The sequence below is a fragment of the Cydia strobilella genome, chromosome Z (assembly GCF_947568885.1).
Source record: "Cydia strobilella chromosome Z, ilCydStro3.1, whole genome shotgun sequence".
NCBI classification, from domain to species: domain Eukaryota; kingdom Metazoa; phylum Arthropoda; class Insecta; order Lepidoptera; family Tortricidae; genus Cydia; species Cydia strobilella.
The window spans coordinates 54,832,002-54,857,305 of NC_086068.1; the positions used below are offsets into that span (position 1 = coordinate 54,832,002).

General features: G+C 36.8%; 1 protein-coding gene across 1 annotated transcript; it reads left to right on the plus strand.

The window, feature by feature from the left end:
- Window positions 1-10,738: 10,738 nt before the first annotated feature.
- Window positions 10,739-21,751, plus strand: LOC134755269 (protein obstructor-E). The gene is made up of 6 exons (XM_063691783.1): window positions 10,739-10,896; window positions 16,077-16,239; window positions 17,089-17,207; window positions 19,565-19,765; window positions 20,460-20,655; window positions 21,571-21,751. Exons 1-6 carry the CDS (start codon window positions 10,848-10,850, stop codon window positions 21,713-21,715), a joined length of 873 nt encoding a protein of 290 aa, XP_063547853.1. The 5' UTR covers window positions 10,739-10,847; the 3' UTR covers window positions 21,716-21,751.
- The last annotated feature ends 3,553 nt before the right edge of the window (window positions 21,752-25,304 follow it).

Consider the following 25,304-nt stretch of genomic DNA (forward strand, 5'->3'; position numbering starts at 1 on the left):
TAGGTACGCGTTTGCGTTGTCTCATTTTTTGTATGGGATTTTAAATAGCGCGCCAAGCGGGACGTTTTGGAAACTCAAAATCCCATACAAAAGGAGACCTAACGCAAACGCGTACCGTAAAATGGGCTGAGTAGGGTTCGCGGGGAGAGCTGGGTTATGAATGGGGAGAGAAGGTTTGAAAGGGGGGTGAGATGGGTTTTAAAATGGGTAAGGAAAATAATGTATTCCAATTTAAAATGTAATACTCATAAAAAAAAGATCCAACAATCTTCCAAAATCACCTTTGTATGAAAACCCATCTCACCCCAATTACGAAGGACTACGGGGTGAGGTGGTTTTTCCCGTTTATCGTCAGTTATGAAATGGAACTCCCCAAAATAAATGTTATCGAGGTTTGAATGTCAGTTTTGCTCCTACTCACCCCATTTTACGGTACGTCACGTCATGCTATCGAATTAAATTTACACTATGGGATTGGATTGCTAGGTTTACTTGTAAATGAAGAATTATATCAAACACATAACATGGCTACTTAATACATACCTTGGGCTATACGCTCCTCACGCCAGCCCAATGCGGATCCTTTGAATTTCTTCGCAGATATATGCAGGTTTCCTCACGATGTTTTCCTTCAACAAGTGGTAAAAATCAAATGATATACCGTACATAAGTTCCGATAAACTCATTGGTACGAGCCAGGATTTGGACGTCATATATCCACTCGGCCACCACCGCTTATACCATACCCTTCTTCTTGGGATGTATACCATAAAATATATTCAATACATGTTTTCCAGATAAACATCGTGTATTTCTTCAATAGCATGTATTTTAGAAAGATATCTGGAGTTCTATCGCGAGTCTATAGAACGAATCAGGTACTAAGCATCCTGCTACACGATAAGACAGTGTAATCGCGTATTCTCTTTGATTTTTGCTTGGACGAGTCAAGTTCTCTAACGAACCACTTTAACGTAGGGGATGAACCCGTCACACGTTTAAGGGGCGGGAGGGGGGTCAAGAAAATGTGACATGTTGTGACTAGGGGGATAAGGAGTCACAAACTTTGTGGCGTCACTTTAACTTCACCTGTAACCGAAAATTGTTTTGAGTTTTGTCGCAGTACAGTTTAATAACTAGTTTTTGTATCGTAAATAATCATTTCTACCGTGTCATAAAATGTCTAATATTGCTTTTTTTTAACTTATTCGAATTGTTGATTCGATGAAAATTTACAAAATATGTGAAGTCACACCAGGGGCGTGGAAGTTGCCAAATGTGACCGCGACCGTAGCACGGTCGCATTTTTATCACCTGTCACCATGCCTGTCACGTTCTAACAAGTATGTAAGGCATAGTGACATTCGATAAAAATGGAACCTCATGATGACACCGCTGGTGTGACAAGGAGGGGAGACCCATTTTATGAAAAAAAAGTCAAAGTATTTATTTTATCAGCAATTCAGCACTCCATTATCACCGAAACGACACCTATTCGGGCGTGACAAAAAATAAATGCCTCGATTCGATTTCATATCCACTGTAGATTTGTTATACTCCGTTCACATTTTCTTATATCACTGCTCCTGCCGAATGTATAATTCTAAGAATAAATAATTCATCAGGGGACCGATTTTAGAATTACGAGCGTTCGATTTCGTGTGGCTCCCTTCAATATATCTCCACTACTAGGCATTTAAATTCTACTAATATAGTTGAAAACAAGTGGCCAATACCAGTAGATTCCCAATGTTTATTGCTCGTATTTCAAAAATAACAATTCGCCGTTTTCCACAGATTTTCGAGTGAATAATCGAGCGCTAAGAAATTCAAAAATCGGCCCCCAGGTATTAATTGCTCTCCTCGCTGTTCCTGAGCTCCTGACGCTGCCAGTCCTGTGACTAGCACAGAAAAATACACCTGTCCTCTGGCATTATCCTCGGATATTTCTGCTACTTGTCCTGCTCACTGGCCTACTCACAGCGGCATAGTGTACATGTAATAATACTAGTTAAGGATGACTCACGTTAGACCGGGCCGTGTCCGGGCCGGAGCTTCCGGCGCTTCGTTTTCTATGGAAAGCATCATGTGTCGTGATCACCTGTCATGTCATAGAAAAGTAAGCGCCGGAAGCTCCGGCCCAGACACGGCCCGGTCTAACGTGAGTCATCCTTTGCCTAAAAGGCTCCAAATCAAGCTTATTTTAGGAAAATCTCGCTGTGAAAAGGAAAAAAAAACATAACACGATTCAAGATCAGATAGGTACCTATGTAAGCACTTTGACAAATTTTTAGGGTCGCCTTAAGGTATACACACTTGTGTTCTCCAAGCAATTGGAATTTCACTTAAGATCTTTCTGTACAACAGTGCTGTATCGCAAATCACTGCAAAGTACGATTTGTATCTTGATGGAGAGCACAAGAATGCCATTATTCACTTTTATCAGAGGGAAATTGTTTTTTTTTTTTATTCAAATCTGGCGGGTCTATTATGGTCGTATATTAATAATTTATCACTGTCGATAAAACAGTCGTCGTGTTCTGATAGGTAAGTGTAATTTATAGCGATAAGTGAAAAGCGCAATCAGTAATTTCCCGCTGCGTCAGATATTTGTAATAAAAATAAAAGTTTATTATAATTGTACTTAAATACCGAAATAATATTGATTTGCGGCTTAACTGTTGCCTGATAGCTATAGATGTTACCAAAAAGTGAAACAATTGACGTGTTTTCCTCTGTTCTATTCAGTTTTGTATCATTATATATATCTTGATGATACATTTTTAAAATATTTATATGAGCAATGCATCCTACTCGTTAATATCTATAAATATTCTAGACGTAGATTCGTAGCTACATAAAAATAAAAGAACCGAGGCACGTCACTTATATTAATATTGCTTTAAAACAAAACATAAGTTCTAGCCACATAAAGTCCATTTTAGCATGGATGACACAATCGCTTGCTACGAGTAGGTAGTTAGTGTTTCCTAGAACGCTGTGGGCGAACAGTGGGTGCTATGTTAGAATGCTCTTATTAAGGGATCCTCGGATTTGTAAAAAAGGGTCTAAGTGACTTGAGTTTTACTGTAACATTTGTCGTTTTGTCTACTAAACGAAGATGTTCACTTAATTATACTAACGCCTACGAAGCCCTTCATTAGTACTGTTAATTGCGATTGAATTCTCATCCCTTTAGAGAAATCTATTTCTGGTACAACCCCGCACGGTTGCAAATTTACGTACCTACACGATTGTTAGTCTATAGGTAAACGGTGCGTATAGGATTTTCTTTAATTTACACAGCCTTTAATTTGCTACTACGGCTACTAGGTATTGCAGCAAATTTTTTGCAGCTGATTGTTGAAACCAAAATAAATATTTGTTTACCTAATGTCAAGGAAGTCTACGAGAGCCAGGGGCCTGACACTCTTTGATAGAGAAAGATAGCCTCATCGCGATTCCTATAAGAGGAAAGGGTAAATAGTGCCATGGTTTGTCCTTATCACCGACCGGGTGCCATCATAGGTAGGAGGCGATGGCGAAATACCGAAATTTATAAGAGTGAAAGAGAAAAAATCCTATGCTGCCCAAATTTTATATGAATATTCTTTCTCTTACCCCCGGTCGCTCGGTGGCGCATCTATAACTACTTGGATATACTATGTCTATGACGAGAGCCTAAAATAACTTGACATAATATGGCAGTTTATGGTTGGTAAAATTGAGCAATGCGTTTTTATTGTTGTTGGGTATTTGACTGTATTTAAAATAAATTATTTTACACCATGCATAAAAAAAGCACCAGAAGATTATTAGAGAAACGTAGACAGCAGTTATTTTTAGACACAATTTCTATTTTAAATCCCGTAATAAAATTATAAAGAGTAGGTAATTTGATCGTGCGTCACATGCTAGCGTTTCATATAAATTCCATAGTAGCATATTGTTTTGACAGTTCGAAAAAGAATCTGATTTGACCAGTAGTCAAATACAATATTGTATTGTCCAAAAATTGTTTTTAAAACACACCAGATTATTGTATTGTTATCTGTATCATTTAAACAAGTTGTAGTTTCAAAATGATACGGCTATTAGAAGTAGGTTAAAGTTATTACGATAATAATTATATTGTTACAGTTAACAAGTAAAATTAATGTACATATTTTAATAATAGGCAATTTGTTTTTGGTAGCGACTGAACTGAGCACTAATTCAAAGCGGAAAGTCTTGATATATGAAAGTGTGATTTTTGCTCATGCTATGCCTATTCTACACAACATGTAATCCTGTCCTGCATTCCCTATACAGATAGGTACATAATGTACGATCAAAATAATAAAATAAAAAAATATATTTATTGACAGAAGCAAGTACAAAATAGGTTTTGAAGTCCCTGACTTCTGAGCTAGGTAAAAACCTGTGTTACAGAAGTCAGTGTCCTCTCCCAGACAATGGAAACTGTATAGAACAAAGGAAATAATATATTATGGCTTATTAACTACATTTACATTTTCAATTTTTACTTTTTAAATTTAAAGTAAATAGTTTTATTATAAGGATTGTTTCTATGCTAAAAACAATACCTTTCTATTTAATATACAGATCATAATAATATTAATATTTCAAGGAACAAATGGGTACTATTTAATTTACATCTTGCATATTTTTTGTCAAACCATTCAGTAACTAACTTCATTCACAACTTCATACGTGTTATGGCTACCATATAGCCAGCCAGCCCATATAGGTAACTGATATAACCATGTGACGTCAACACGTGTCACTTTCTCAAGTTAATTTTGCCCCAGTTGTTTACGTCAACATTATAAATTCGCGAGAAACATCTATATTTCGCTAAGTACAAACAGAATTACATTTTTACTTTAAAATGCAGTATTTGCGTTATGTATACTTTCCAACATGTGCATAGTAAATAAGTTTTACTGTAATTTGATCGTCATTAAATAGTCAAGTGTGATCGTTTTCTACATAATGTAAAACAAAACAATATTGAGATATCCAGTCAATGCATTAGTGTCTAAATGTTTCCTTTTCTACATAAGTGCTTTCCGGGTTGCATTGCGTCGTATAGGAGCCTGGGGTCCCCTAGAAAACTTATACTGGTAATAAAATGTCACTTTTGACAGCTGATATATCAAATCCTTCAGAACAAGAAATTAAAATGAAAATCAGGCTGATGTTTACTAAATATTTTTTACTACCTCAAAACATATACATTTATTATAAATCTAATTCCTTTAACGTATCTATTTATGACCTAAAGTAACAAATTTGAAATCGTTCTTGCTTGACACGTTAAATGTGTATGAAGTTATTGTTAGTTTATACAAAACATAATAATAAATAAATAAGTATTATAGGACATTTTTTACACAGATTGACCAAGTCTCACAGTAAGCTCAAGAAGGCTTGTGTTGTGGGTACACAGACAACGATATATATAATATACAAATAGAAAACACCTAAGACTCAGGAACAAATATCTGTGCTCATCACACAAATAAATGCCCTTACCGGGATTCGAACCCAGGACCATCGGCTTCACAGGCAGGGTCACTACCCACTAGGCCAGACTAGTCGTCGAAACATTTGTATACAAAACCCTAACAAAAGTTACAAAGTTTCCAGGTGCTTATTCAACTTTGTAAAACTATGAGATCGCTCTCGACTTTTATATCAAACGCTTATACGTTTACATGAAGGCCAATTTGAACAACATTCCGATATCAAAATGATGTCTATTTATTACCATTAGCGCGTGCGTTCCTACATTATTATTATTATTTATTTATTTAATAAAACAAAGAGTATTCTTAATAGTTATAATCATAGCCGCGCAAAACTCGATTAGGAGTTTGACTGTGGGGTCATCAGTCTCTTACATATGTACTTAACTTGTTAAATAACTTAATTATAGTATAGGCGCGAGCGAGACGCACTGGCGAAAAATAACAAAATGTCCTCATTTTAACATCAAAATCTAAGTTCCAATTGGCGTCTTGGTCTCATTAGCCCAGTCTTCAAATATGCCTAGAAATAAAATATTAATTGACTTTAGAGGTGATCAGTTTTTTCACAAGCCAACGGATCGCTGAAAGTAGAGTATTTGAACAAACGATTCGCGGAGTGAAACCGACTCCAGATGTACACTTTCTCGCACGCTCGACGAAAGCAAGATTTGCGTGCACGCAACATTGCCTAGTGCCCACTGCTGGGCCTAATGCAACAACATTGCCCAATTGGGCCAATTTTAAAGGCGATTAAAAAAAACATTATGAAGTGTTTGGAAAATATGACACTTCTAAATTATGTTACGCGTGGTTTCCGTTTTGATTTGGAGGGACAGATTTCAAATTGTAGTCGCTTTCGTAAAATATATAGTACCTGCATTATGTAGTTAGGGTAACTATATGGGCAAATTGTTAATGATAGCCATTAGACAAAATAGAGAGATAATTTTAAGATATATTAATAATTATAATATTTTCCATCACACCTGCGAAGATCAAAATAAAATTTTAAACAAAATAAATGTTTATTATCTACGGTAAAATTACAGAAGCGTTTTGCGCATCTCTAATTTGATCTGTCAGGTCATCAGCTGTCAATACAATGTCAGTACAATATAACCCTGAGTTAACGGTTAACTCCGAGTTAGGGCCACTTGCACTTGCTTGGGTTAAACCGTTAACCCAGAGTCAAATTGTACTGGTAACCATGATAACACCAGGTTTAACCCGTTAACCCCGGGTTAGTGGAATGGTGCAAGTGGGCCTAGTGGCTAACTCAGGATGGTGCAAGAGTCCCTAAATGATATTAATGAGGGACTCGTCCCAATATACTCATTTTGATTTGACTTCAAGAAAAAGTAGAGAATTTCAATTCATCGGAATGTTATATTTTTATATGTGACATGTTAATTGGGTGACATTTGTTAAAAAAAACGGCCAAGAGCATATCGGGCCTTGTTCCGTGTAGGGTTTCGTAGTTACCCATCCACCATAACAGGCTGCCTTGAACGGGGGCTATAAGTAAGAAGTTTCAATGAATGTCTTTATTATTATGCTCTACTTTCACGATTTTTTCCATATTTAGTAGAACGCGAAAATATTGACATCATTAAACATAGAACCAGGGCTCGGAACCGGTATTTTTTAAAAACCCCGAAATAGCCCAATATTTTGAATTTTTTTATGCTCATTACGTAGGACTGAATCATGTATTTAGAAAACAATTTTGAGTTATTAAAACGTCCTATTAAAAAGGAAATTATAAACAAAAGAACGAAAAAGAACGTAATAATGATAGAACTGTATGTAATATAAAGAATGTACACGATATTATCCGGCCATGCATGATTTGATTTGGTAATTATATTTTGACCGAATGGACATATTCAAGCAGTTATTTTATTTTAATAATCTGTGTTTATAGTACTATGTAACAAAAATACAATCATTTATTACAATGTGTGTTTTCGCCGAATACATTCCATCATATTTATCTTGAATTTTTTGTCCAGGGTTTTTTGATAATCTTCACTCGCTTCCTGCTACAAAGCCACAATTGTGTTTATATTTATCTTTACAAGTTTTTTTGCACAATAGGATGTCATCTTACCAAAAAATATTTCTACTTGAGGTAGTCAGGAATCCTTTCTACTCCAAGCACTGAAAGGCGTTTTTGTATGGGAGGCAGTTTTCTGTCAAAAACTGAAATTCACCAAAGTCAAAACACCTCAGAACTATCTCAATCCGAATACAAATAGATTTTTTTGTAGCTTTTGTGTAAAGACAATTTAATAAGGTATAATTTGGCTTATCTAATTAAAAATAATAAAATGTTTTTAACAGGAGAATTTGGTAAAGCCTATCAGAAGACCGTAGACAAAAAAAATAGGTACTGTGGAATATTATAATACGCAAAATCACAGACAACCTAATTAAAAAAAAGTGCTGCTTGAAAATGCACATTCATTTAAAAGACTTGCCACATCATGCGTGGCCGGGTTTTATCGTTTACAGTCTTTAACTTTTACTGGTTTCTAAATAATGGAATAGGCCATTTTGCGTGCAACAAACTCATTAAAAATGCAATAAAAACGTAATCATTCCTATAAATAGCCTATTAATTAATACGAACTCACAACCCAGATAACAAGTTGCTTAATTACCACACACATTTGTTTGTTATCTGTATTCTTTAAACTCGTTGTATTTAATGTTAATAACTTATGTTTTGGAGAAAACTTCAAAAATTAAAGGCGAAATTTTCATGTCGAGTAGGTACCTATCAGTTAGTAAAGTACAGTCAGCATCGAAATTAGCGAATGAAACAACGCACTAAAAGTATCTGCCTCTCTGGACTACTTTTCCGAATAGTGATAAATGGTATATATATATCTACAGTTTGTGCAGTCACATCTACAGATATAGGTATCTATTTTTGTCAAGCTATTAGAGAATGGTAGATACTCTCGACGCATAGTCCAATAGCTTACGATGCTGGCTGTACCCAATACAACAACAATGGTAATGTCAGATAGCCTACTGCGAATATAGAAGTTCGTAAATTTCGGGCATCTCATTTTTACTCCAATTAAGGCCTAATTATAGTGACGGAGATAGTTGCTCGTTTACGAACTTCGAGTTTCGCGGTTATAACCCTGAACTTGCCCTGAACTCCGAAGTACTGCGGACACATAAGAAATCGACAACAACTGATTAAAAGATCTAAAAAGTGTTTGATAATCGAGAAAATTTATTCATTTCGCTTAACACATTTGACGGCAGTTGAAAGGGTTATAAATTTGAAGAATTTGAGGTGTTACATTTATTCCGATTTGTCTCAACGTTTCTTCAATCAAAAACGTCACTTGACACAGAGATCGGTATCATATCGCTGTGACATCTTATAAGCATTGTTCGAATTGGGCCGTATGTTAATGATAGGTTGGGTTGGGTATAAAGTATATGTATATGTTAATGTCATGTGTTTCAATGTATTTGGTGTTGACTCGCGTTCGCCACACACAGGCGTAGGCGCTACGATACTAATTTTTTAATACAGTTGCTCAAAAAGTGTTACTTTTCGTGGCTGTCTAGCGTGCGGAAAGTTGGTTTTCGTGAACTATATAGTACTTTTTACTTTCCAATTTTTTTAAATTTTTACTTGTTCCAATTCATGACTACTTATTGATGAGTGATAATATTAGTTACCTATAAACGTCGTAATCAACATAAAAACCTACTGTTAACGTAAGAATACGAAAAATATGCATATTTCATATTTTATTACTTACCTCTTCATCATTATAAGTATTATAACACGTTTATTTTTTAATGTTGAAAAACCGTTCTTAATAAGTTGTCTGAATTTCCGCACTAGCATCGAAATGTACTATTATATTGAAAGCGCGACTGCTCATTTCAGTTACGTCCACGTTCGCCGCTTGTGTATTCTTATAAAACTGGTTTGAGTATTTTTTAGGGTTCCGTACCCAAAGGGTAAAAACGGGACCCTATTACTAAGACTCCGCTGTCCGTCTGTCTGTCTGTCACCAGGCTGTATCTCATGAACCGTGATAGCTAGACAGTTGAAATTTTCACAGATGTATTTCTGTTGCCGCTATAACAACAAATACTAAAAAGTACGGAAACCTCGGTGCGCGAGTCCGATTTGCACTTGGCCGGTTTTTTAATGTATTTAAGTGCTTGTATTTTGTATATATATCGTAACCTAATCCCACAGCACAGATCTTATTGGGGCAGAAATATAGGATATGAAAATACGACGAAAACGGCGATTGTTTCCATAGACCCTAGTTATTTAGTTCAATAGACCCTATCTTAATATTTCGTATTCACTCTGTAGGCATTATTTATCTTCGTTTATCAGTGTTCTGGTCAAACTACACAAATTAGCGGCGCAGAAGGCGAAGTATTAAAAAAACGGACCATTTAACATTGACTATTTAACTGATTTTAGTGGTTATAAAAAGAATGGTTATTATCAATGCCAGTATTAATTCCAAAATCCATTTCCATACAGGTAATGATAATGGCCCGATATTGGATGCCCTGTCCACTACACGGACTTTGTACAGCGGAGTCTGCGAGTGGTACATACCTAATACTCTTTGCCATTGGTTTTTCTGAAAGCTACAAAACGTAAGAATTAGGAGAAAAATGTCCTAAGTGCAAGAAAGCTTAGCGTGTATATACAAATGAAGAAAAAGAAGAAGGTGTGTGAAGAAGGTGCGGAAATCAGTTAGACCACCGGAAAAGTTACAAGGCGGACAAGGCGGCGCGGAAAGTTTTGCGTTACTAAGGGTGGCTCCACACAAAAAAGGTTTAGAGCCTTTGTGTTGCTCTGTGTCTGCGGATTCTTTGGTCTGCGGCTGCTAATAAAAAGTAAAAACACTTGTTGAATAAAAAATATTTTTTTTTTATTCAACAAGTGTATAATTTTGATTAAGTATCATCATGATTAGGGAGACCTCTCAACGCAATGTCATTACAAATCAATTAAGTACAATAAGCACATTCTTTCCATCCTAATTTCCTTGCTGAACACGTCTGACAATAACAGGATCTAAAGTGTTCCGACTTCATTGGACTGAAGAGTGCCGCTTCATACCGAAGCTGCTGAGAGGGTACGGGACAGCAACACAAGCCAGCCTTTCGCCGAGACGCTCACTTGCTAAGAATCAAAGACAAAAACTGTTATGTTCAGTGCGCGGGAGTGCGGTGCCGGCGTCTGTTCAACACACTCATATAAAAAGTGTCATTTTATTACATAATAGTGTATTTTAATATCAAAAGATGGCGTTTAAATTGAGTATAGGGCTAGTCTTCCTCGGGTGTCTAGTTGGTAAGTTTTATGTTGCATTTGCGTTGCGAATTGTTGCTGCTTATGCTTTTGTTTTTATGCGTATTTTTGTAACGGTTAGTGACCGTTATTTTATATAAGATGGGGATTACGAAACTTGAATATCGTATGTGTGTGTGTAACTATACATATATTTAGAACTATTGTGCCGAGCACTATCTTCCCGATTAAAGATCGCTGCATTCGTAACTTGATTGTTACCGTTCCGGACAATATTGGCATTTTTAATAAGAATGTAACAGGAAAATGTCTTTCAAGGCATTTCCATCAATCCTGCGATCGTCATACAGGTGTACACTATTTCCGCGATCCGCCCTAATAGAATTCGGGGCGTTTATCTGTTCTAATACACTTTCATGGACTTGGACACGTGGTAAATCCGTCAAGAATGTGTCTACGTTTAATCAGCTGACATGATATAGGTAAATTAGCTAGAACAGGTTACGTCTGTATACAATCAGCATCGAAACGGATCAGATTACGCGTCGAACGTATACTACCATTCTCCAGCACCATAACACCAAGATATATGTCTAAATTAATACTCGTATGTGGAACAATAAGACTGTAACAGATATCTACTTTTGATCACGAACTGTAAGATTTATCTGTACTTAGTTGAAAAAGTATTCCAGACCCTTTACATCTCTAGATAATTTGATGATCTTTTTTATTATTATATACATTTTATCTCTGACACCTAGAGACTTTTACATCTCTAAACAATGTTAGTACTTCTGTTGTTTGTATATTTTTTTATTAGCTTTTTTTGTGTAATTTGTCATTTATATTTATGTAATTGTTTTTTCTTGTAATATTGGGTTAATTTTATTGTTTGTAAAAATTGACATGCAAAAGTGCCCCTGTGGCCTAGTTGCTGAATAAATGTTTGATGTTTGACTTGTGGCGCGTTGTTTCATCCGCTACTATTGCGTAATACAAATGTGTCAATCCATTTTCCCAATTCAACTATGACCTATTACTTACGCGACCTTTATTTTGCTTTATATGCACGCCGTCCGTTCGAAAAGATATTGACCTTGTATTCTAGATATGCAATTCCTAGAATGGCCACAGCATTCAGCTACGAATACTAATTAAAGGCCATTAAATACCTACATATTTATAAAACTAGTTTTGTATTTAGACGCTAACGGACGTAAGTCACTGCAGCTCGGTGGTTATATACGTTCTTTTATAATCTCGAATGAAAGTTATATTGTATTTAAAATTTTAATATAAGTAAATTAAGAACCATTGCCGAAGTAATGACATTCACGAATCGTTAAGTATTGAGCAAGTCTTTTTATTACCATGTTTGTGGACTACATGTACGTACTAGACTTCGGTAATAAGGCTCAGTGTGATCAGCAGTGAGCCATAGTAGAAAAATATTGAATGTTGAACGAATCGGAATTAAGGATGACTCACGTTAGAACGGGCGGTGTCCGGGCCGGAGCTTCCGGCGCTTACTTTTCTATGACATGACAGGTGAGCCTTATTGGGATTAGTCCGGTTTCCTCCCGATATTTTCTTTAAGGGGCCCAATGACTATCAGTCCGCCGGACGATATCGGCCTGTCAGTTGTTCGGAACTGTCAAATTTTTGTTCTAACTGACAGGCCTATATCTTCCGGCCGACTGATAGTCAGTGGACCCCTTTACGTAAGCGAACAACACGCGAATGCGAAGCGGCGCGGCGGACCCACGATGTTTCCGTTCGCAACGAGATCGCCCACGTAGGACACTTTTATAGGTATCAAAGGATTGATTCACCCCGCACCGCATCGCATCGCTTCGAGTTCGCGTGTTGTTCGCCTAGGAAAAGAAAGCGACAAATAATATATCGTCCTCGAGAACAATCATTGATCTAACTACTTATGACTAGTGTAGATAATTTGATGTATTCAGTGATACTCGAATTAAGGATGACTCACGTTAGACCGGGCCGTGACCGGGCCGGAGCTTCCGGCGCTTACTTTTCTATGACATGACAGGTGATCACGTGATACTTTCCATAGAAAACGAAGCTCCGGAAGCTCCGGCCCGGTCACGGCCCGGTCTAATGTGAGTCATCCTTTATTCGGTAAGTATTTCACCAAACATACATTGAATAAAGATGTAAATTCTCGGGTGTAAATTTTTAACATCTATTTACATTTTTTTCTAAAACTTGTATTTAGTTATTAATAAAGGAAATGGCATTTTGTTTTTGGTTGCTTTGCACTTCCTATCGGATGTAAAAGTAACAGTTGTTTATTAAATAAATAGTACCTACCTAATTTGAAGTAGTAGTACTTAATTAACACTATAAAACTATACATTTATTCTCGTTTAAAGTTAGGAAGAGGACACGATCGATAAACGCCCTCAAAACTAAAGTTTCTATACATATATCTCACACATCCTCTTAACAGGCACAGTTTTAAAGAATACTTTCGACGTACGTAGTGCGTCTGTCGACTTAGTTCTGGGAGGTTAGGTAACAGAGAAATCAGCGCAAATATGTTGCCTCACCCTCATTGTTGCCTACAATGCTCTTACGTTTGGCAATAGATTAATACCTATTAGCACCCACTCAATACCGGGCTTCGATAATATCTGGCGGAATTATTATGGTTGCATTTTAATCACTTGTCGCTGTGGAGAAGACATCAGCGGGCGCGTGATGGATACAGTTATTACAGTCGCCATTAGATATATCGGAGCGGCCAATGCGCTCACGAATATCTGAACACGCCTCTATTGTCAAGGCGTTAGAGTGCGTGTTCAGATATTTTTGAGCACCTCGGCCGCTCCGATATATCTGATGGCGACTGTACATGATAGCGCAAATATTATAATATATATTGTCACTAATGGAAGCTTTATCGCTTTATCTAACGAAAGCTTTTTAGTTTTCGGAACGTGATGCCGTTTTTAGGGTTCCGTACCCAAAGGGTAAAAACGGGACCCTATTACTAAGACTCCGATGTCCGTCTGTCCGTCTGTCCGTCTGTTCGTCTGTCCGTCTGTCCGTCTGTCCGTCTGTCCGTCTGTCCGTCTGTCCGTCTGTCCGTCTGTCCGTCTGTCCGTCTGTCCGTCTGTCCGTCTGTCCATCTGTCTGTCTGTCACCAGGCTGTATCTCATGAACCGTGATAGCTAGACAGTTGAAATTTTCACAGATGGTCTATTTCTGTTGCCGCTATAACAACAAATACTAAAAACAGAATAATATAAATATTTAAATGGTGCTCCCATACAACAAACGTGATTTTTTGCTGTTTTTTTCCGTAATGGTACGGAACCCTTCGTGCGCGAGTGCGACTCGCACTTGGCCTGTTTTTTACATTATTTACGGCGCACGGCGACGTAATTATGATAAAGTCGCATCAGACATGACACATGACTCAATTACTTTTGATCTATAACTTTTAAAATTACCTACTTATCTAATACTGTCATTTATAGAGTTAAACATTTATTCTCGCAACTCGCAAGCAATGCATTCAATTTGCGACAAATTATTATAGAATTATCATAAGCGCTACAAAACACTATTTATGAAAACTAAATATATATTTATTTACTAATAGATTAAATACAGACATCATAACAATGACCTTCAAAACTGTCAAACCAATCGTCAAGTAAAAAAAAACTATCGACATTTTACATTAGTGCTAGCGGTAGGTACGCCAAAAAACGCTGCAAATGGTGTTAAAAGTATGAAAATCGGTACGATTGATCTACCTATAGGCCATTTGAATCAATGTGACCCGTAGCATAAAAAAAAGGAGAGCAGTTATGACATCGTTTTTTTTTGTATGGGAAAAAAATTGTTCAGAAACCTATTGTGTGTGGTATCAAATGAAAGGCTTTTTAAGCCGATTCTAAAAATATATCACATCATAACATTTCAGTTTTTTTTTAATTAGAATAAAAATAATTTTCAAAACATAATAAGTTTGGGCTTCTCCAGATACGATACCGTCCAATTTTTTTTTGTAAAATATACCTCAAATTATACCTAATATCCTCAAATCTAACCCTAAGAAAGCAATTTGAATTATTTTACATTTAGTTTCTTTTTTTTCAATTTTTCATGAAACTTATTTTTAATCTTATTTAATAACTTACTGAAATGTATTGATGTGATATATTTTTTGAATCGGCTTAAAAACCTTTCATTTTTCCATACAAAAAAAACGATGTCATAACTCCTCTCCTTTTTTTGATGCTACGGGTCAAATTGATTCAAATGGCCTATAGATCAATCGTACCGATTTTCATACTTTTTAACACCATTTGCAGCATTTTAGAGAATTTCGGGGTGTACCGCTAGGACTACATCGTTCTGCACCGATTGCCTTCGTTTTAAGAGAAAGGCTTATTAGAAAATGGCCGACCTTTAGCTGTCTCATTGTCACCGAGCAGGAAGTCCGAAGTTTCAATGTAAGCCGCTTTTAACATTAAACTGAAGAAATCAATGTTTTATGGACTGTAAATAACACACATAGTCTGACCAATTATTTAAATGTCGGTAAAACTACACTTTAAAACTTTAATTACACTTTACCTATGTTCATAATTAATTAATTTAACTAGATTTAAAACAAAATATATAGTTTATCTATAATAATATGATAAATATACGATACACTTTTTTATTTTATTTCATTTAAATATACTTATAAGTACGAAATTTAACATAATTCCCGTTTTCATAAAGATTCAACGATTGTTAATGTACATTGTACAGTCACCATCAGATATATCGGAGCGGCCAAGGTGTTTACAATATCTGAACCCGCACTCTAACGCCTTGACAATACAGGCGTGTTCAGATATTTGTGAGAGCCTCGGCCGCTCCGATATATCTGATGGCGACTGTACCACTGCTGACTGGGAAAATTCCGTTTAGCATAATGGCCAGTTGCACCATCCGCACTCGACAGACTGATCAACGTCACCCGGCGCGCCGCGGCGGTTTACTATGAAACTTTCCATACAATATTTAGCGAACTCTTGAACGATGACAAACAGTTTGGTGATTTGATATGGGGCTGTAGCCGCGCGCGTTAGTTAATGTCTTTGGTGGTGAAAGGGTTAATATTTATGCGCTTTGTACATTATATTTAGGATCTAGGTACAAAAACTTACCACGTCCATTTTGTCATACAGTACTAGCATCATCCGCTCTACCAAAGAAACAGAACCGCAAGCCAGCAAACGCGCCGGCGCGCGCGCCGGCCGAGGCAGACCGCGACGCGGAGATAACCAACTCCTGCCCAGACGACGGCTTCTTCGCCGACGCCGAGCAGTGCGACAAATACTATGAATGCAGGTAATGCTTCCTCTACACTATCGGCGATGATCGTTGATAGTATCATCGGCGAGATCATCGTACAAGCATCCACACGATGATTTCCTTTGATGCGTGCCTAAAAACCGACAACTCACGGGTCGCAGGCGATGATAGACGATGACTGGCGGGGACTGCCGAGTATGCCCTTTAAACTACCGTGCCCGCCAGTCATCGTCTTTCATCGCCGATAGTGTAGAGGATAGCACTTGCGACAGTTGTAACTGGCAACATCAGACGTGATGTCTACTATGTGCCCCTACGGTCATCTTCTCTTGATCAAATCGATCCACCTCGTAAGAGCGTTTCATCACTTCGTCTTAACTCCGATGAGCATCGAAATATAGTATTATATAATCTGTGGTATTCACTACTCTATACTACACCTATTCCTACATCCTTGGGTTGGACCAAACTAAATCTGCACAGAATTTTCAATTACAAAGTGTGAAAGACACTTCCACACTTTGTCGCGTCAAAGCCGGCGCAAGCAAAGTTGGCATGGTAACGATGGTAAGCTGCAAGCCGCAACCTATACAAACCCATCCAAGTAAAGTAACTGTATGAGCCAAAGGAAGTTCTTTCTGGAAATTGCCTATAGAAAGTGGTTGTTTTATAATGTATATTACCTACCTAAGTATTTTTCCTGAGCAGGGTATATTTAATAAGCATTAACTAAATTACTCGTGAGATTTACGAAACCAAAACAAAAACAGTTAATTAGCAATTACGCATACGGATCCATTTGGCGTGTTGGAATGCAGTCATCACATCAAAAAGAGTAACGTTGGCAATACAAGTTTGGCTCAATTCTCTCTTATAACTTTACAGACGTGGTGAGATCATCGAAAAGCTGTGCCCCGACGGCATGGTCTTCAATGACTACAACCCAGATGATGAGAAATGCGATCTGCCTTTTAACTTGGACTGCTCTCAGAGGCCCAAACTACGTAAGTTATTTATATAAACTAATAATTGCAAAACGTTGACACAGACCTTGTAAGGGTGGATGTTTTTTTTATATATCATAGGACAATTTACACATCAATCTAATCTCATAGTAAGCTCAGTAAAGGCTTGTGTTTGTGGGTACTAGACGACAATATATATAGTATTTTCGTATATATTGTATATATAATATTTATATAGTTACATAAAAACATCCATAATTCAGGAACAAATAATAATGATATTAGTTCCTGAGTTATGGAGGATATACGATACGGGTAAAGAGTTGGTTAATTTCAAAGCCTTCTTATAGTTACGGATCACCCGGTATTGTATTGTCCTAGCTCTAAGTATACTGTCTTGCATAGTAGGTTTTAATTAATTGTACTGTATAACATAAGTATTTAAGTTTTAGTTACTAACACTTCTATGGGTCATGCCTAAAATAAATAATTATTTAATTTAATTTATAGTGTGGTCACTAACCGATTTAAAGCAGAGATATATTTTGTTTTTTTTATGCTTATTCCTAAACGCCTAAATAATTACCTAAATATAGTTTGTGCCGCCACTGAAGTGCATTGACTTTCGGTTGAACTCAAGCTTTGACCTAACATAAGTTAAAATAAGTTTAATGAACTGTTTTGCATTTGCACGCTTGATTTTTTTTCTGTTGGTATGTGTAACTTGAGAAAAGCTAAATATAGTCAGATTTTTTGCGGTATCGAATATTGGTTTTAAAATGCAGTGTCGTTCGATTTAATTTATATTTTTAGGAACATTTAAGTTTTATTTATAATTATGAATATTATTAATTAATATCCTTATTCCAGCCATAGATAACTCGATTTAAAACACGCTTTACATCATAACAAAATGTACATCTCAAAATTAGTGCCCTGTTGATTTAATTTTACTACTCATTTAATACGTGGTTGAAGTTAGTAGTGTCATTTAGACCCAAGGGTGTATAGCGGAAAAAATAATGTGTGTTCTATAACACGTGCCATCTGGTTTTCCCCAACGTCGGGACGCATCACAGAATACAGATTATGGCATCACGTGGGGGTCGCCTGCTCGGAGCAACTTTCACATCTCAAGGGGAGCCGCTCCATTGTACATGCCCGCTATTAATAGATTACCTTTTAATTATTAGTCGGTTGAGAATCGTTTGACATTTCTGAGTTGGGCTACTTGGGCTTAACAACCTACGATTTTCTCACTGTGAACTACGTAGCTTCATTTAATTTCATCTTTCTTTTTGTCTTAACAAATCTTATTGGTAGGGTAGGGGCATAGAGTAACTTATACTAGAGCGGTACTGTCATAGTAAATTTTGTAACCCCAGTAAATTCACTGCCATCTGTCGACACACTTTAAAACTAAAAATTAAGATTTATAAAAATACGATAGAATGTATTTAAATATAGATAAATGATTTTTTTTATTTGCATTAATTATTTTTATGATTTTGACCCATGTTCTTTCACGGATATGCGTTAAAATTGTTAAATAACAAACGAAACCGTCAACGCCATCTATACGACTGTAGGCCAAAACTAGTAGCGCCATCTGAACGAGAATCAAATTTTCTTGATTTTCGAGGCACGTTTTTTCCTTAGACTGTATCCATCTATTACGGAGTTATATCTATCTTTGGTAGGGGTATAAACCTAATGACAGCTCATACGTTGAAATCCGTCAAACTATAAAGGTTGTAGAGCGTGACAAAGAATTGGATACACATCATACATTCATACACGCGCAAAACATTTTTCTGCTTTGGCAGTCAGACAGTAAATAGCAAATGATCTATAGCTAATGGAAATCCATTTCTAAAGAATGCATATGCCTCTTGATCTAACGAATTAAGAATGTCACGACCACTTTGTCTATATGTCACTTTTTTTAAATATGTTTTTAATACACAACACATACAACAATACATTTAGGTTGACATAAAACTAGAGGTAAATTGCTAAGTAAGCATATTGATATAGTTTAGTTATTTAAAAAAATACATATATTATATTCTTACAGGCAACAAAAAAAACCTAAGAATAATCCATATAATGGAGGACTGGTAAACTACATATAAATCCTACATAATAAATTGAAAGAATAGAGGTCGGCTATGTTTTATGATACAATAATTTTATAACATCAACGCAAATACTGGCAATCCCTCGAGTTTAGGTTCGTTATGCTCGCACACGACAAAAACCCTCCGAGGGCTTTTAAACGAAGTTATATACGAAAGTATGTAAGAAATTCTGATAGGCCATATAATTAAACTTGTTTACTTGTTTCACAGACATTTGTTTACAAATACTGACCTACCTATTTATATTCTCAACAGAGGAGCCAAAACCCATGCTGCACTGCCAGCGCCTCAACGGCTACTTCTCCCACGAGGATCCGAAGGAGTGCGGCAAGTTCTACTACTGCGTGGACGGCAAGTTCAACATGATCACGTGCCCCGACGGCCTGGTCTACAACGAGAAGACCGGCATCTGCACCTGGCCTGATGAGGCTAAGAAGAAGGGATGCGGTGCCGCTGGTAATTGAACTGTACTAATTACATACCGTTTTTAGGGTTCCGTAGTCAACTAGGAACCTTTATAGTTTCCTCATATCTGTCCGTTTGTCTGTACTCGGAGGTGCAGTTGAATTTTTTTTTTTGCTTTAACCCTATGGTGTAGGGTATCGTTGGATAGCTTTTTCACAACGATTACGGGTTCTTAAGAATTGAATAAAGTAAATATTTTTGGAAATAATTGGTTCAAAATATAAAAAAATTTTAGAACAGGAAATAAAGATTCGAACCTAAACTTTTATAGGACCCTTACTTTTATATTTAAGTTTTCGGCAAACGAAAATATCACTAGGAAACCTGCTTAGGTACATCTGCAAAGAAATTTAATACTGAATGTGAAATCCTCGACCTCTGAAAAATAATTACGGTCTGGTTACCGCCACCCGATACATTCTTATGTTTCGGTCAGTGATGATTGTGATGAACTATAAACGATAGAGGTTTTGGCTTCATAGCAGTATAGCTAAGCTAAAGTGGTCCTCAGATATATTTTCTGAGAAGTCAATCCCTAGTTTGCACTAGTCTACCAAAAAGGCTGTAGTTAAACTGAAACTTTAACCCGGAAAGAACCCGGATTTCCATATGAGTTTCATTTTCATTTTAATTTCTAGCTTGCTTTTAGCACAGATGTCTTCATAACCCCACTTACCTTACGCAGATGTGTTCCAATTCGACTGCCCGCCCGTGAACGAGACCTTCGGCCTCACGCACCCTCGCTACGCCGACCCTGATGACTGCCAGTTCTTCTACGTGTGCATCAACGGCAACACGCCCCGCCGGTCCGGCTGCAAGCTTGGCCAGGCCTTCGACGATGTTAGCAAGAAGTGCGAGTGGGCGAGAAAGGTCCCGGAGTGGTAAGTACCTGCCGGGCTAGCACATGATTGGCGCGAGAGTATCTCGCCGCGTCATAGACTACCAGTCTCCTTTTAATTCATACAATTAGTTAAAGACGGGTAGTCTATCTCGCGGCGAGATACTGTCGCGTCTTTCATGTCCCTACTGCCCATATTAGCTAAAGTTCTTAAATGCGACAGGCGCTACGAAGACCTACCAATTTCAGTTCAGTTTCATTACAATTTATACGTTTGAACCCACTGCTATTTTACTTTATACATTTAGCGTTTGCTTCATATCCGGTAATTCTGATTTTTTGCAGACTTGTTTATGATGTTGGCCCAATGAATAATCCAAGTTTGAGACCGCGAGCGCCGAACGCAACTTTGTCGAAAATCGAAAAAACCACAAAAAAATCGTATTTTATTTTAGATTTGGGTGATTATAACCCTAAAGGTCAAATTTTTGATAGTACCTTCTCAAGCGTTTTTATGTACTACTTTATGCACACCTCCACATAAAGTAGTACATAAAACGACGACGACGTATAAGTATTAGCTTTACTTGAGTCTAGTCTACTAGCAGGGCTCGGAACCGGTATTTTTTAAAAACCCCGATATATCCCAATATTTTGAATTTTTTTATGCTCATTACGTAGGACTGAATCATGTATTTAGGAAACAATTTTGCATTATTAAAACGTCCCATTAAAAATGAAATTATAAACAAAAGAACGAAAAAGAACGTAATAATACCGGTATTTTTGTATGGAGCAAATACCGGTTTCCGACCCCTGTCTACTAGACTCGGGTAAGGTACTCGTAGTTATAATATTCTAAACATTCGTTGACAGCTTCCTCCATTGTTGCCTTCAGAATAGGAAAGTGACCTTGTTAATTTGGAAAGTAATCCTTAACTGTTTCCCTTCCTTGCAGCGCTGACTGGTACAAGGGTCAACTGACAGACGCCGAGCTGGACGCCCTGGAGAACCCACCTACACTGAAGCCCAAGCCCTCGAGCTCGCAGCCGAGCCGCCGCAAGCCGCAACGCCCCAGCAAGGGCAAAGCGCTCGAAGAATGATTTGTTAGAGCAATAAACGGGTTAAGTTTTAAGTATGTGCGAGTTTTTTTAATAACTATAGATTAGATTAGTTTTTTTAGATTAGAAATTTTATATCCTCAAAAGTAGTGGTAACTTTTTTCCTCCAAAATAAAATCCGAGTAACTACGCACTGAATTCAAGTGTCGTTTACATATGTGATTATTTGATTATCATAGAAACCCCAGCATTTCGGAAGAAAAAGTTAATTACTACTACTTCTGAAGCTGAAGTTATAATCTTAAAAAACGGGGTATAGGAGTATCCTGAGAGCGTTTGATCAACAAGCAACACTATTTTTAAGAAAACGTAATATCTAAGGTCAATATGCAGAAGACCGGCATATAAAATTTTTGGTTTGGAAAACCGTCTCGTATTTATTTGTATTCGTACTTCGCTCTGACAGACAGAAAGGAAGCCCAAGTGTTAAAAGCAACGAAAGAGCTTGTAGACATCTTACAAACTTACCTGATTCCGACGGTCTTCTCCACAATGACCTTACATTTTTCGTTAAATCCTCCTACAGAAATGTTTTTTTTTTTTTTCGCTGAAAGCGAAAACTCTAAACAGAAATGATACAATTGCCCACGACAACGACAACAGCCACAAAAGACATGTTTTGGCCCACAATAACTCATTTATCTAATCAGTAATATCAGTGAATATTACGATTAAATTGAATTAAAGGAGTTGAATAATGAGCCGTAAGAACTAGGCCACTCAAATTATAAAATTACATATATCTAAAAATAGCATTTTGAGGAATTAATTCCCAGCAAGCTGGAAATCGTTTTATTTCATTTGGTCCTAAATGCGTGTAATCCAAGTTTGCTCTATCTTAGGAGGTGTGTTGTGTTTTTCTTGGATTGCTAAACCATTCGATGTAGAAGCCAGAAGGAGCCAACCATCAATTACAATCACACTACTAGCAAGGTTTGGTGGATCAGACACTGGTAAAAAGGCGTTTACGGATTTAAAACATGATTAATTGTTTATACCAAAAACAAGGAAATTCAAAGTGGCTGCCATTTTTTACAAACTTTGACTACGAATTTATATTAAGGTACCTTTCGGATCCTAAGATCTTTTTTTTTCATGATTAGAATAAATTTTCCGTCGGACGTACCGTTTTTGATCTACAAGCAAAAAACTGAAAAAGAACCTCATGGGATGGAGCAAACTCTGATTACACGCATTTAGGATTATTTTGTTGCGATTATTTTAAAAACTCGTGTTCTAGCATTAGTAAAGATACCTACTATTGAGGTACAAAGGCGAACTTATCCCTATTGGGGATCTCTTCTAGCTAACCTTCGATTAGAAGTCTTTTGAGTAAAAGTGTAGGAAAACCAATTTTGCTTTATTACTCCGTAATTACAAATTTTTAAATAACAACCATGAGAAAAAATAAGATGTCCCAAAGTTATTTTCCTATTGGCTAGGCTTATTAGGCAAGTACACCAATTCCGTATAAGTACTTTGAAGGAACTTTAGGAAATAATCCAATACATATGAAATTTTAGGGATACTTCTTGTTGCGATTGAAAGAGCTTGTAAATTTAAATAAATGTTTACCGCGTATGCCGAAGTAAATAATTTGATCCGTTTCGCCATTCCATAAAAGGCAAATAATTTTAGACCTTTTTAAGTAAGCAGGCCTTGATTAAAACAGCCACTTTAATTATAATCTACAATTTTCTGGCGATTGGACCCCTTTAGGTGGGCCAGGACAGATTCGTATTAAGGCAGTTGGGTTTTAGGCCAGAATCTAAGTAAATACGACTCTATTGAGGTCTGATTTGCTATAGGTATGTTTCTGAATAAAGCAGTTTTGACATACGACTTATGATATGGAAGTCACTTTCTCTTTAAACCAATTTCTGAGTAGGACAGATTCGAATAAAGGGGTCCCGTGACATGACAGTATTACGTCAGATTGGTAACGAGTTGGATTAGGACTAATGCAGTTTCTTATCTCATCCGATTAGCAACGATTCGATTAAGAAATTGAACAGAATCTTTTAATGATGAATAACGTCACACTAAATCAGTAGGTAGGTAGGTTAGGTTCGTTAGGTTGCTTTAGATGCCCGAAGGGCAAACCGCCGAGAAATAGGAGCCCCGCATAGCGGGGCTCCGTCGACTCAGGGTAAGAAGGAAATGTTCAATGGACAAGTATCTATTTTGGCATAATGGTACATATTTTGTGGATATTTTTTTTTTTTTTATAACAGAATCCGATCAACATCGAATCGGTCGTACTCGGAATTACACATACTAAGATTCCAATATGTAATTTTCTGTCCTACTCAGAATTCGGCATAATGAGAATCTGAAGTGCTAGGAATTTGAGATTTTAATAACCTAACATTTTAGGAACTTGGATAACTTAGAAAATGCCCTATTCGTAATCAAACCTATTTAGAATCCGAATTAAATAGAAACTGGCAACCTTAGAGTCGTACTTACTCAGATTAAGGCCTAAACCTCAACTGATTTAATAGGAATCTGTCCTGGCCCGCCTAAAGGGTAATGTTTACCCGAATCAACTACATAGGATGTTTTTTGTAAGCTAGATGTTATTTTAGTTTGGATATTTTTGGCTTTACCTACGATTTCCTACGAAGGCCCTACAATCGAAATAGCTTCATAGATGTTTGTCTATATGTAAACATACGTAATATTACAAGCTCTTATTTTTATTTATTTTTCATTTCTCATGCTCTGAAAGAGGATCATTGTTGTTCTAAAAGGTGTGCAGAAAATGATACGTGTCTGCACTAGAGCATTTTACGTTCGAAGTACGATTTTTTGAATTTTTTTACGATAAGCAATTGAAATTTGAATTTAAATGTATTTGTTATACAATTTCCATTCTGATATTTGACTCTCCATTCTATAAATAGAGACACTTTTGCCTAAATTGTTAACTGAAGGTAGGGTACCTAAAAATACTATAATAAATTATACTTGGTCATGTTTTAAAAAAGACATGCATTTTACTTTCCTCGTATTCGAAATGAAAAGTAGAGTGTTTAACTCGGGTGAAAGGCATCATTTCAGCCTCAGACTATTGGCGCTCTCACTGCGTTCGAGCGCCAAAAATACCTCGGCAGAAATGACTGCCTTTCATCCCTTGGTTAACAATCTACTATAACTTACCATGTACCTATAATTATATGTATGTAGCTATGTATGTACGGGTCAAATCTTCCAAGTTACTTAAATTTGACCCACTTCCGACTTCCAATGAAAATTTGCATATATATGTCAGTCGGGTGACAATGCAATATTATGGTAACATCGAGCTGATCTGATGATGGAGACAGGAGGTGGCCATGGGAACTCTGTGTTAAAACAACGTAACCTAATTGTGTTTGGGGTTTTTAGAATTGCCTCGATGAGTATTAGTTGCCTGTGGAAAGAAAAGTACAATCAGCGATAAAAGCTTGTACCAAAAATGAAATATTTGCCAAACACCTAATTAAATTTAGTTGTCTAGAAAACCTTTATCAAACATTGGCCTCAAAACGCATGACACCTGGAAGTGTAGCGGCTAAAGCTACGGCCC